This window comes from Scomber scombrus, chromosome 11, assembly GCF_963691925.1.
Source record: "Scomber scombrus chromosome 11, fScoSco1.1, whole genome shotgun sequence".
Classification (NCBI taxonomy): Eukaryota; Metazoa; Chordata; class Actinopteri; order Scombriformes; family Scombridae; genus Scomber; species Scomber scombrus.
Window position 1 is genome coordinate 8,870,524 of NC_084980.1, and position 13,661 is coordinate 8,884,184.

At 40.9% G+C, this 13,661-nt stretch overlaps 1 protein-coding gene across 1 annotated transcript in view; it reads right to left on the bottom strand.

Annotated features, from left to right (window-relative positions):
- Positions 1-424: 424 nt before the first annotated feature.
- Positions 425-13,661, bottom strand: part of tnk2b (tyrosine kinase, non-receptor, 2b) — a 33,765-nt gene continuing 20,528 nt past the window's right edge. The window contains exons 4-17 of the mRNA XM_062429811.1: positions 12,996-13,265; positions 12,458-12,610; positions 11,536-11,699; positions 10,555-10,674; positions 10,012-10,138; positions 9,708-9,854; positions 9,255-9,349; positions 8,879-9,073; positions 8,538-8,629; positions 6,922-7,355; positions 5,544-6,716; positions 3,772-3,867; positions 1,588-1,718; positions 425-892 (exon numbers count right to left, since the gene is read on the bottom strand). Of these exons, the coding sequence (XP_062285795.1) occupies positions 886-892; positions 1,588-1,718; positions 3,772-3,867; positions 5,544-6,716; positions 6,922-7,355; positions 8,538-8,629; positions 8,879-9,073; positions 9,255-9,349; positions 9,708-9,854; positions 10,012-10,138; positions 10,555-10,674; positions 11,536-11,699; positions 12,458-12,610; positions 12,996-13,265 (3,204 nt within the window). The 3' untranslated portion in view covers positions 425-885. The remainder of the gene's footprint in view (positions 893-1,587; positions 1,719-3,771; positions 3,868-5,543; positions 6,717-6,921; positions 7,356-8,537; positions 8,630-8,878; positions 9,074-9,254; positions 9,350-9,707; positions 9,855-10,011; positions 10,139-10,554; positions 10,675-11,535; positions 11,700-12,457; positions 12,611-12,995; positions 13,266-13,661) is intronic.

A 13,661-nucleotide genomic window follows, 5' to 3' on the forward strand; every position in this document is an offset into this window, starting at 1 on the left:
CTAAGGAGGTGAGCTAAATGTTTTAACACACACACACACACACACACACACACACACACACACACACACACACACACACACACACACACACACACACACACACACACACACACACACACACACACACACACAATCACTTTCCTGCACATAATTTCAGCAGCAACAATCTTCATATTCACTATAACTACTCATGTTTATAGCTGTAAACAGGCTTAATACCTCCCTACAATTGATGCCTGAACAGCCAATTAAATACCAGTTTTGCATTTTGTTGTTTGGATGTTGAAGAGGTACAATCTACTTAAACAACAGTTTACAGTCAGACTGTAGTATTTAACAGTTCTTGGCATAATATGATGTCCTATTGGCAAAGTGTGGACCTTTGTACACAGTGCAGCTGTGTATTTGTACTATTAACCTCATTTGTACCCGTTTAACTAAAAGAAAAGTCTAATTGTGGCAGTGATGATAGTAGTAAGTAGATCTGACAATATTGTAGCACCCAGAATCTGTGACACTGTAGGAGCCTGACCAAATAGTCTTGAATGCACAAGGACAGTGTCGTTTTTTGCCTTTAGAACGATGATGAATGGTGGTAAACTATTTCCTAATAAGTGCAACAATCTCATATCTTTTTAGACCAAAGTCCTTTTTGCCCCCAGGCTAAGTTTCTGTATCCATGGTGAGTATAAATGGAGCTGTAATGAAGTTTGGTATTTTGTGCAAGTTGAGTGACAATGTTCTTGATTCTTATACTCAAATAACAGTCTTCTGATTGGATGTGTGTGGCTGAAGAGTCAAACAGGAAGGTCAGGAGCAGAGTCACCTCCTCTGACATTACTGCGGATGAATTTCCAATCAGAGCTCAGCAGCTTGAGATTTCTGTCACCGTCTGCAAATATGAAGATGCATTGAATTAGATCGAGAAAATCAAACAAGAGAGACTCTTAAAGTGAGATTCAGGTGAATTGGAAAGGGGTCTCAGACTTTTGGCCCCTACTGCATTGTTCAAGTATTAAAAAGCATTTCCATGGTATATATAATTTTCTTTAAAATGTAGTTGCTCAACAAAGCAGAGAACTTACATCTTTAGCCTCACCGAAGACTAATAAACAAAACAACTGTGTTCTTATTGCATCACTCTTCTGCCTGTCTCCTTGCTGTAAACATCTGCTGGTAAATTTTCAATTCGCTCGCAGTATTTTAATATTTGAAGGAGGGTGAAATCTCCAGCACTGAAGTCCAGCTATGAAGCAGATTTTAAGATAAGGACTCTCTTTATTGTCATTTCTCAGCACTCACATACATTGAAATGAAATGTATCCTCTGCACTTGACCCATTTCACCTGCATTTGCATTTTAATGGTATGCTTCACAAAGACGAATGCGAAGAAACTGGTCTCATGTCAGTATGTGGGGAGCAAGGTCACCATTGAACAGATTCAATTTCCGGCAACAATGTCCAAACATGCACTCAGTAAGCATTATTGTCACAGATGTAAGATTAAATATCTACACCAGATGTAAATTAGGTACCCAAAGTTCAGCCAACACTGCTATAGGCCAGGATATATGCTGTAGTTGTACCTCTGCCTCGTTGTGGATCCATAGTTATCTAACATCTGAGAGCTGGCCACCTCCAGGTTCCAGTCACACATCTCCAGCAGCTTTAGACACTCAGACCTGCTCCTCAGACCCAAACAGAACAACTGCTCCACCTGCAGAGAGACATTTCAAAGTTGAAACAAAAACTCTAAGAAGCTGGGTCCAAAGATAGGGAGGGAGAAAGGATGAGATAGGACAACACAGTGGAGTCATGAGGTTAGATACAAGGGGACAGAATAATCTTTTTACTTATTCATGCGAGTGTGATTGCAGCACCAGTACGCACTTTGTAAAAAATGATTACATCTTTACACAAACACACTTCTGTTGTTTAGATTGCATCTGAGACTTTTAGATTGCATCTTCTTTATCCTCTAAACTTTGCTGCCACTATTAAAGAGCACTCAAGTGTTCCCTTGTGCCCGCTGCCATCCAAACACATCAAGCATCCTGCCACAGTGGCCCCATACACAGCTGGCTGAGAGGGTGCTGAAGACCACTGTAGACATGTTAGTGTCAAATGCTTTTTATTTATATCAGGGTCATTGCTGACCTGATTTTGCTTAGAGGATCAACAAAGTGGCTTTTATCATGCCTTGATATGAGCCTAATAAGATTACATTCAGCAACGTTTAATATCTACCTGTTTGTGGTTACATCCTGTATTAAACAAGTCTAGGTCAAAACCTTGTATATGGCTGCACCATGTATGAAACTTTAGGTTGGTACGTTATGTGGTGAGACATGGACATCACAGCATTTTTAACATGTTTGTTTTTATGTAAGTTCACATTTATTTATTTGTATTGCACTTTTCATACAGTAGTTGTTACTCAAGGTGCAGTACACATAAAGAAAAACATTAAAAATACCTAAAATACATTGCACCAGATCTTGGGTGTAGACAATATGGTGCTGTTGTAAGAAGGACTGAGTTAAGATTTAGGCTATTCTTTATATGATGAATATTTTATTTTCATTACCCACAACCTGAAAAAATGTTTTCATGCAGTAACTATCTGTTTAATCCCTAATACTAAGTGTTTAGTTTAGTTTTAGTCAGTTCATGCTGCATTCCTGTTGGTTATTTAGTAGATATGGGTCGTAGCAGCAGTCTCATTGTGAGATGGTTATCCAACATTTCGGACACTGTCAAAACTTTGCCCTAGGCTATCTTTGGTCGCAAGACCATTACAACAGCCATGTTTGAACCACCCAGTGCAATGAAGGACCACTGTTTTGGAGTCACAACCGAAGATATCACCACATTTCTTTCACATTGGTCATCTGTCGTCTGGTACAGCAGTGTTTGCCAGTGCAGTGCTGCAAAGTAATCGCTCATCCATATAATAGGGGCTTTGTTTGGATAAACTGAAACCATGTTTGTTGTACTTTTACTTTTCCTGTCAAAGTTTGTTTTACTTTTTTATTTTAGCGCTTAATAACTTATATAACTCATTTAAAGTAACCTAATGAATTTTATGAGACTAATATTACTTTCATTTGCTCCTGTATTTATATGACACCATTTATTTCATGTCTGGCATGCTATTTATTAACACTGTTTATATAGTTATTTCAATTGTATTGAGGTCCAAAGATGAGTGAAACATGTAACAAAACTAAATTAAAAATTATTACATATTGATATGATTAGAAAATAGACACCAAATCACATCCATATCGACAAGAAATGAAGAATAATTCCAAGGCTTATTTCCATTGTGGTACAAAAGATTTGCACTTGACCATGAAGATAAGAGTACGAAGCTCCACTGATTTTACACACAAATAAAAGCACACACCCTGGACAATCAGCAACAAACTCTCAACCTACCATCTCATTATCATACAAGCATGAAGGAAATGGGAAATGATGTGCAAAGAAAAATAGAGATAGATAAATGAATGAATTTGTGCCAGTTGGTGAAAAAAAACAGAGCTAGTAAGAGATAAAGAGACTAAAATAGAATACTTTTTTTTTTAAACTGATTGGAGGTTAAAGGAAATTTTTCACAACCATAATTCAGTTTATGGTCTCCATATCAAACCTTGATGAAAACTTTTGTGAACTGTGATACATATAGAATCCCAGTATGATATGGCAAACACGTTTTTCAGCCACTGGCTGCAGATCTTCAACAGCATACTGATATATGCTCTCACCTTCAGGTAATGCACAGCTTTTTGAACATTCCAGTTGTGGTTCTGGAGGGCGGTTTGGCACTCCTCTAGTGTCACGCCGTGAACTGCCTCCTGCACCTGAATCACACAACAACCGCGTAAGTCTCTGAAACATCCAACAAGAATTTTAATCCCCACCCCTATTCATGGACATAAAATAATCTGTATCAATTCAATATTCATCATCCACATGAGAATATTCTTGTACTTATACTTAAACTAGAATAATACTTGTACAAGTTTCACCAGAAAAAGCAACCTCCTATATCATCAAAACAAAACAAAAAAGTGTTATATGTATATGCTCTACTCTCTACCTCTAATTTCAACAAGATAATACTTGAAGTGTTTGAGCATGATGGGATTTTCCAGAAGAACAGCTGTGTTTTTTTTGTTAGACATATTTATCTTACTAGATTAATACCTATAGTTAAAAAAAATAAAATAAATTACTACATAACTTCCACCTGCTGCCTTGACCACAACTACTACAGCTAGTAAATGTTTGGCATGTCTATGTTTTGTAATGAACTCCTCTGCAGTACAGGTTTATGATCTCATCCTCTCTGTGCACCTAGTTTACAGCCTAAGATCTCAGTATCAACTACAAAATGCCAATGCCTGATCAATGTACTGTAGAGCTCTTGGGTGATTCAGACTGCAGTTTAATCAGGTTCAATCGGTGTCAGAATCTATTGGACGGCAAAAAAACCCAAATTAAACTCCAGTCTCTTGTTCTTTAAATTCAATTCTCTGCAAAAAATGAATACTTGCTTTATCTGAACAGTGGCATATTTTAAAATAAGATAAGAGAATTTATAACATTTTAGTGCTTTTTCACTGCGAGGAAAATGGAAAAATGCATAAATGCTTTTTTATGCTACAGAGTTTGTATAGAATAGATATTCAAACTGAACTTTCTTTTAAAATTCAAGTCAAGTCAAGTTCAGCCTGTTCGTAAGCACATCTCTTGTTATAAAATTTTTTCATTTTTCTATAGTACATCAATCACAATTTGGTTCTGATAATTGACTGGAAGTTGAATGTGGAGCTAATCTGCTCAGACATATTTGAGCAGTTAAAAACTGGTATGTGCCAGAAATGTCAAATCACTCATTTATTGCCCTACACAGAGAAACACACATTTGCTCACATGCACACACACATACACACACTTTTCCCTATTGCCTGTATGGACAACCTATAAAAAATGACCTTCTGTTGCCCCCTTGTGTTCACTGTACAATCAAATGCAAAATACTGTACAGTACACCACAATATTTATATGCACTAAAGAGCTACATTAACTGTTTCACATGCCAAACATCATACAGTATATGCACTTCACCTCATTACATCAAACCTAAAGTCTTCCTCTTACATAGTGCAATGTTAAGAGTGATCTAGTATCATTGGTCTAATATTTTGTTCTAGGCTGTATGATAATGAAACCATATATTCTCAATAGAAATATAAAGTAAAGAAATAAGGCAGGATGGCAGTCTGAATTAAGGACTGTACGTTTGGTCTAATTTACAGAAAACAACAAAAAGTAGCCTTAGTGAGGACAAGTATAATCTGTAAACAGAAGATACACTTCAGTAAGTTCCACATTGCAAAGGTTTGATACCCACCCACATATAAAAAACTGTTTAACACTGTGGATGTGATACATAATGCCTTCACCACTCACTGACAACTTGGCTCATAAAATATGTGTAAAAGGCAAGCAATCCAAACATCTATGACCTCACCATTTTGACCCTGTCAGCTGAGTTTCCTCCTCCGTCTGTCCTGGTACAGGAAGCAGCGACAACCGCAGCTGTCAGCCCGTCTACACACACACGAGGGAGACTAACTGATGTCTTCATCCCTGACCGTGTCCCACCCAGATTGCTGTTATTGTTGGAGGAGAAATTAGCCTTCAGATCGCTCTGCTGGATGAGCCCCTGTCCATGGGCCTGTCCTTGGAGAGTCTGGCTACTGACCACCATGGGTCTGACGGTGGCGGTATTAGCTTGCCGCACATGCCTGTCCTCCATGCTGCTGGAATTCAGGCTCTCTGCCTCCCTGAAAAAGCGGCCATAGCGGTCAAGGTACGGTGGCCTCTCTGGCAGAAGGTAATAGTGGGTGTTACTGACTTTACGTCCATCACGGACGATGGGGAGGATACAGGGGCCCTTGCTGGCGGAGTCCTTCCCCTGTGCCTGGGCCTGGATCACTTTGGGTGCAGCATATTTAGGATCTGAGGCAAAGCTGTGTGTAGTTGGCATGAGTTTTCCTGGAGAGGTGGAGAGGTAGGAGCCATAGGTGTGTGTGGAGGGGCAGGAGGTAAGGGGAACCTGCATGGTGGTGGGGCTGACAGAGTAGACTCTCTGCTGGGGGGAGCCCACCACCAGGCCCATTGGGCTGGGAGTCCTGGAGCCCGGCTGGGACAACGGGTCTCTGGGAGGGATCTGAGGTGGTCGGTCTTTGTCTGGTCCTGAAACATCCTCTGTGGTGTCGGCTGGCGTTGGGGACAGGGAGAGGTCCCTTGACCAGCGACCAGATGTGTAGTCGCCCCTCTTTATGGGGCGAGGGGGGATGGGGACACGGGGAGGGATCTGGGGCTTGTCCTCAGTAGAGGACACGTGTCCATCTTGTGTCTGAGGATATGGGATTGAGCTCTGGGTTGGCACGTTGAGCCTCCTCATGCATTCTTGCTGGAGCTCTTGGAAGATCTCTGCAGACTGGGAGAAAGAGGAGGACGAGGCCTGGTTCTGCTTGTTGGGGAGAAAGAGGTTGTCCTCCAAGCCTGGTCTGTCTTGACCCCTGGAGACAGTAGCATCACCCTCCACCCTCTGTGTAGAAGAGAAAGCCTCGTCTGGGTGGCAGACGTCACTCTGCTCGTCTTCATGCTGCTGCTCAGAGCTGTTGATGGAGCTCACCTTTGTGGAGAAAGAAGATTTAACATTTATAGTTGCATTGAAACATCCAATAGTTGACACATTGTTCCTCTTTAGACACTTTTCAACTTCAATACATTCTGCTACATGGAACTCTGTTACTGCAAGTAAGTGATACCCCATGAGATGAACATTCACATGAAATTTTGTCATTATGTAATATTTGTTGTATCACCTCCTACCGTACCTCCATATCATCTTCGTCCCCGGCTACATCATCATAGGCCGGGGGTGGGGGTAATGGCCGGGCGTCCCAGTCCACCACTGGTGTGGGGTGCAGAGGGCGGGGCAGTGACCTGCATGGACTCTGAGGTGGAGTGCGGTCCAAGATATTATCTGCTTCCAAAGCCAGCTTCGCCAGTGAGGGGATCGGAATTTCAATGACGGGGGACGGGGAGGGTGTGGTTGGGGCGAACTCCTCCCCAAAGTCAATGAGGGACACTTCACTTTTGGGGTTGTGGCCTGAGCCTGCAGTCCTGATACTCCCGTGTCTGGAAGCAGAGACCCACGCAGCTGGTTTAAGTTTGAGGCCTTTGACGGAACCCGTTTTCCGAAGTGATAATCTCTTCAGTCCTGCAGCTGTCAGATCCTCATCCTCATTTACCGGATCATAGCAAGGCTCTGGAGACAAACACACAATACATTTCATCACTTTACTTGTGTGACGGTGGAGAGTTAAGAGAGTGATGACACTGAAAGATTACTTCACACCACAAAATACAAGACACACCACTCCAAAAAACTGCAGGTTCCAAGTTAATCCTAAAGTGCAGCTAGGACACTGCGCGCCTGTTAGAGGGACACATGGGTGGAAAGGTGGAGAAATTAGGTTAGGGGAGGAAAAATAAAAGCAGATGACAAAATCACTGCAAAAACAAGCAAAGGACAGACAAAACGGATGGAAAAACAAAAAACAAAAAACATGGGATGTACCTTTGAGGAGTGGAGCTAGGAGGGAACAGAGAGGGCAGGTGCAATGGGTGAAGAGCTGCTGAGAGAAACCAGACTTACTCTTGATTAACACTGCTGGTTGAGGAGGGCGGGGAGGAGGCTCCTCTGCAATAATAAAAGCAAATAACGCCACCGCAGAGGGAAGGAAAAACAGATTTTTTTTAAAATAAAAGAAGAAAAAATAGAACAAATAGAAAAAAGCAAGTAGTAAATGATTGCATATGAAAGCTTTTCAAGCAAGTGTCAGAAAGAAAAGAAACAGGAAGCTGAAAATCAAGATCTACACTGCCCCAACCTTGAAATTCAACTGCACAATCCATAATGCAAGTGTAAACAACAGAGTCTCCCAACACTGACACTGACACAGGTTTAGAATAAACTATTGTTCTGTAAATGGCTGACATGATTAAATTTATACAGGGACTAAACCAAAGGCATTCATTTACTGACGTCTTCCCATACATCAATCATTTTTTGTAATCACAGAAGTAAAACAAACCATTATCACTTAAAAAATACAAATGTTAATGTTTTTAACTATCTACCACTTCTGGTCTTTCCTGACTCTTAGGTCATGACATCAGCATTATGTCATACCCACATCTTTACTCCTGAGATCGTGGACACTGATTGGTACAATCAACAACACAGTATAGATCTTGCTAACAAGCTTTTAACAGGTTATTCTCTATCTCACTCCCCTCATTTCCTGCCATGGCTCCCCTTTCAGCTATCACAGTCATAAAAATGGTTTGCAAATGAGTGAAAATAATGCAGATTATATGGTGGTTATCAATTAAAGTGGTCTTGACTGTGGCGTGTTTTAAGTCTTCATTAAGGCCTTCTACTCACTTTTAGCTCGTCCTGGTAGCTGTGTGGGCCGAGCAGAATTGAGGTCTAAACCAAGAACATCAGGAGGGTCCATGGGATTCCCGAGGTACAAACTAGAAGCAAGAGAGTAACAGACTTCAATACAGTAAATGTCAATATCTGGGGTCTGTTGGCCTGTTATAAACCTGCAATAACTTTCTGTAATTTTATTGCAATGTGCTACTGCCATCTGTTGGTGAATGTGTAGAAGTGCTATTACTCTTATTCAACATATCCTGGACGGACAGACTACAACCACCTTCCAAAATGGTGCAAAATAACTGTACAGTTTTATAAACTGAGAGAAAATGAACAGTCTTTACTCATCAATCCTGTCAGGGAAGCCCCAGCAGCGATGAGGGTTGCTGTCTCCGTGGCCTGTGTGGATGAAGCTGTTCTTCAGTGGCCGGCTGATGTCATGAGCTGACAAACCCGCAACTGATGTCACCACGTTCCTGGGGAACTGCCCGACCTTTTGGGTACTTTTGTTTTGACCTCGCCACCAATAGTTCTCTGCCCTGAAACACGTAGAGAGTTAGGATGAAAGAGGGTAGCCCACACTTTATGACTTAGAGAGTTTTGTTTTTAGATTTAGTTTAATAGTAATTTAAGACATACATTTTTTCTATTAAACTGTTTTTAAAGTTCTTGATTTTAAGGACTTCAGGTTCAAATTGTAAAACTATTATTGACACCCACCTTCCCTCAATGATGGTGATGACATCATTGACCTGGATCGGTAGTTTGTCTGCCTCGTCAAAGTCCTGCAGAGCACACATGTCTGTGGGCATCGTCTGAGAAAGAAAGAAACATTTAAAATACCAAATTACACAGGCCAAGAGACACAAGCAAAATTTGGGGCAAACTTTTATGAAGAAATCATTGTAAACTGTAATCCTTGCAGCTGTGGTGTTTCAGTTTGGAGTATGTACACTAGGTGGAGTTAAAAGTCAAATCATGCAATAATGGATTACTGAGGGAACATTGGCCTCACAAGAGGCATCAAGCTAGGCAATAAAGTGTCTTTTGCTTAGTAATCCTGCATGCGAACATTGAGTTAATGAAAACACAAGATCCATAAAGTTTGAAAATAATAAGTCATATTTCACATGAACAAACACCTTTGACAATACAAATTGACTGCTGTCATACCTCAAGCAGGAACTCTCGCAGAGCGGCAAAGGTAGGTCTGTCATCTTGTTTCTGAGCCCAACATTGTAGCATCACATTGTAGATATCCTGTGGACAGTCTTCTGGCTTAGGGAGGCGTTCACCTTCTTTATCAATCTTATGCAGGATCTGGCAAACAAAACAAGTACAATGTATAGGTGTAAATATGTGTAAATGTGACTACTTGTGTGGATATTTAAGAAGATATGTCTGTGTTACACTGGGTATGAGTACAGCGTACATACATGTTTATGTAGGGTGTGTGTGTGTGTGTGTGTGTGTCTACCTGGCTGCCATTAAGACCCAGCCAAGGCTCCTGGCCATGTGTGAACATCTCCCATAGAGTAACTCCAAACATCCACGTGTCAGTAGCATGAGAGAATGTTCTGGTCTTCAGACTCTCTGGGGCACACCTGCAGCAGGACAGACAGCAAACTGTAACATGGACTGCACATTAAACCAAATATCTACATATCTGTAAATATGAAGCAATCCCCACTTTTGGCAGTGAATGTGTTTAACTTTAGGGTTACAATAAAAGTAAATACTGTGTTTGGAAACTTAAACTAAAATCAGTTAGATTACTAGCTAGCTGCTTGGTTGACACAAAATTTGGCAAAGAAACCAAAGAAGCCCAGCAAGCCTTTATATAACTTTATAACAATTACCTACTCAACTGGAATGCAGCTTTGACTGATCGGGTTTCTCTGTGGAAACTTTTTGCAACATAATTAATCCGATTCAGACCCTAACTTCTAACCACTCATCCATCCCTGGATTGTATCCAACACAAGAGTTTTAAATTGTGTTCCTCCTTTAGTCCACCCACCATGCAAAGGGGACCTTGCGATGTTCCTGCATGACATAGTGCTCATGGTTGTTAGGCAGCGCCCTCATCAGGCCAAAATCACCGATCTTCACTCTGTGAGCTGAGGCCAGCAGGATGTTCCTGATGAGAGAAGATCAAACTTTGAATAACTTTTTTGTACATTTTTACAAACTGTATGAGGTACTGTATGAAGTTTATTGTTGTAGGATTTTTTATGACTTATATAATAATAGTTTAACCACCTGCTATTATGATTGTGTTTAGTTGTTACAACAAGGAAAGAAAAGAAAAAAAAAAAACATTTAAATGCACAAATTTAGATTTAAACCTGTGGAGTGTTGAGCCACATAATGTGATCCAACAATATTACAAATACTTCATGTACCAAACAGCTACACTCTGCATGTAGAGTGCATAGTGTGAGTGGTGTGCTATTCTGAACTCAACCCTGGACTGTATGACAAATACAGTTATAACCAAACTATAAAATCAACAAGCCTTTACTCAAGGATCCAGGGGTGAAAATCGCTGCATGAGAGAACTTCTTTGTGTTCGGCATTCTTTTACTAAACTGTGCAGTCATTGCAATTTTATCATTAATTTAACTGGGGAAACTGACTCATTTTTACCAGCCATTTAAGTTTTTCTCAAGCATCCATACAGTGTCAACACTTAAGTGAAAGTGACTAATTTGGGAAATAATTTAAGACCACCCAGTATAACCAGCCAACCATTGAGTCATTTTGCTAGTAGGCCAAGTCTGCCTGTAATGGCCAGTAAATTTCTGGGTGGAGAAGTTGAGAGGGAGAGGCAATCTAAATAATTTAACATGCGATTAAAAAATGCCAGAACGGAAAATTGGAGAACAACAAATAGAGAATAAAATCAAAACCACCCTTTATAAAAAGATTTTGAGCCTTACAAGCAAATAGCTGCCAAAACGTATTAGTTCCACCTTTAAAATTGCTTTCTGGGGCCTACCTGGCTGCTAAGTCCCTGTGGATGAACCTCCTCTGCTCCAGATAGGCCATGCCACAAGCCACCTGCACGGCATACTGGCATAGACTGTGGATCAACACGGGGCCCTGCAGACGAACACAGCGCAAACGCTCCAGCAGAGAACCCAGAGGAGCCAGCTCCGTTACCTGCAGAACATGGGGAGAGAAAGAGAGAGAGTGGGTGAAAAGAGGAAGGAGGAATGTGGGATTAAATAGCAAAATATTAGAAGATGAAAAGGGGAAAAGAAAAGGGGGAGTAAGAATAGAAATATGTGGAACAAAAAGTAGAGTGTTGTGACAAAAACAGAAGAAACCAAAAAAGAGAAACGTTCTAAACCTTAAATACCACAGAGGAAATGAGCAGACCACAACAATGAGTTGAAAACAACAAAGCAGAAATGTAAGCCCTTAGTTTTGCCCTCCATTCACTTGTACTCCTCCCTTCCTGTCTCCTTTCTTTCCTCCATCCTCCCATCACTCACTTTGAAATGCAAGAGCTGACTTCAACCATCTGTAACACATTTCTGTTCAGTTTATACAGTGTAGTTAGAGTGTGTGTGTGTGTGTGTGTGTGTGTGTGTGTGTGTGTGTGTGTGTGTGTGTGTGTGTGTGTGTGTGTGTGTGTGTGTGTGTGTGTGTGTGTGTGTGTGTGTGTGTGTGTGTGTGTGTGTGTGTGTGTGTGTGTGTGTGTTTCTATCTTTAATAGAACCAGTACAGTACCAGGACAATTTGAGGATTAAAACTCGGTTTATGTTCAGTTCAGTTGTGATGTTTAAGGTTGGGGTAAGGGAATAACGAACGCATTATGTCAACGAGTGTCCTTCCAAGGATATGAAGACAAATGTGTGTGTATGTATTATATGTTTGTAGAACTCCCTGTGTGTGTGCGTTTCTGTGTCCACTACCATCTTCATTGGGTGTGTGAGCACCACACCGTAGAGGCGAATGAGGTTCTGGTGGTCCAGGGAGTGCATGGCGTTGACCTCACAGATGAAGTCCTCCAGAGCATCGGGCTGGCTGAGCACATCTGTCTTCAGACACTTCACAGCTACGTTAAGCTGCAAAGCAGGACAACGATTTTAAATGTCAAATACAGAGTTGGATTTTAGACATATCGACAAAAAAGAGATTATTTAATTTAATTCCTCCACACTTTGAAAATCATTCATAGTTTTCAGTCTTTTTACCCACAACTTTTATGGCAAAAGCCGCAATAATCACATTCTCAGAAGCTCTTCATAAAGAAAGGGTAGCGCACACAGAGTTACACATGCTTTTATTTATTACTGCATTAGTATAAAATGCAAACAAGCGGCACATTTTATGCAAAAGATCTACAGTAGTGTGAACATGCCCCTAACCTCTCATTAATATATCCTACATATGAGTTTTCTTTTCTTATTTAGAGAAATGAATCAATTCAACAGGAATGGGTCTCCTCACCACCTTTCCTGCAGGTGTCAGCCACTCTCCTCTCTTCACTACACCGAAAGAGCCGTCCCCGAGCTTCTCAAGCAGCGTCAAGTCCTTCTCTGGGATAAGGCAGGTCAGAGCCTGCTGCTGACCATCAAGAGGAGCACTGCCACCAGGCTGTGTGGCCAGGACTCCCTCCCCCAGGCCCAGAGGTGGCGTGGGAGACAGCTTACGGAAAGAGGAGGCCGGTTGGCCTTGCTGGGGGAGGTCTGCTCCGTCTGGGCGCTTACCGCTAAACACCTAGAGAGAAAGACAGAATGAAGCTGGCTGTGCAATGAGGTAAGCAAAAGTGGAAAATTAAACACCTCTAGAGGGAGAAAAAGAGTGAGTGTGTATAAGAGAAATAATGTGGAAAAAGAATGTAAAATAGTAGCCAGCCAAAAGTAATAATAAATTGGATACTGATGATAGTTCCTGAGGAATTTGCATTTTTATCTATTATTATTCACATACTACTATTTAATATCTATTCCACTATTATCTTTACATGCATTATCTTAAAGTGGCAAGACCACATTCTGTTGTACGCAAGTATAGTTTTCAATTAAGAATAAATAAATAAAATGTATTATATTTAACTGCTAATTAATGATACTATGGGCTCTAATATGGGTCAATGTATATAATATATGATTG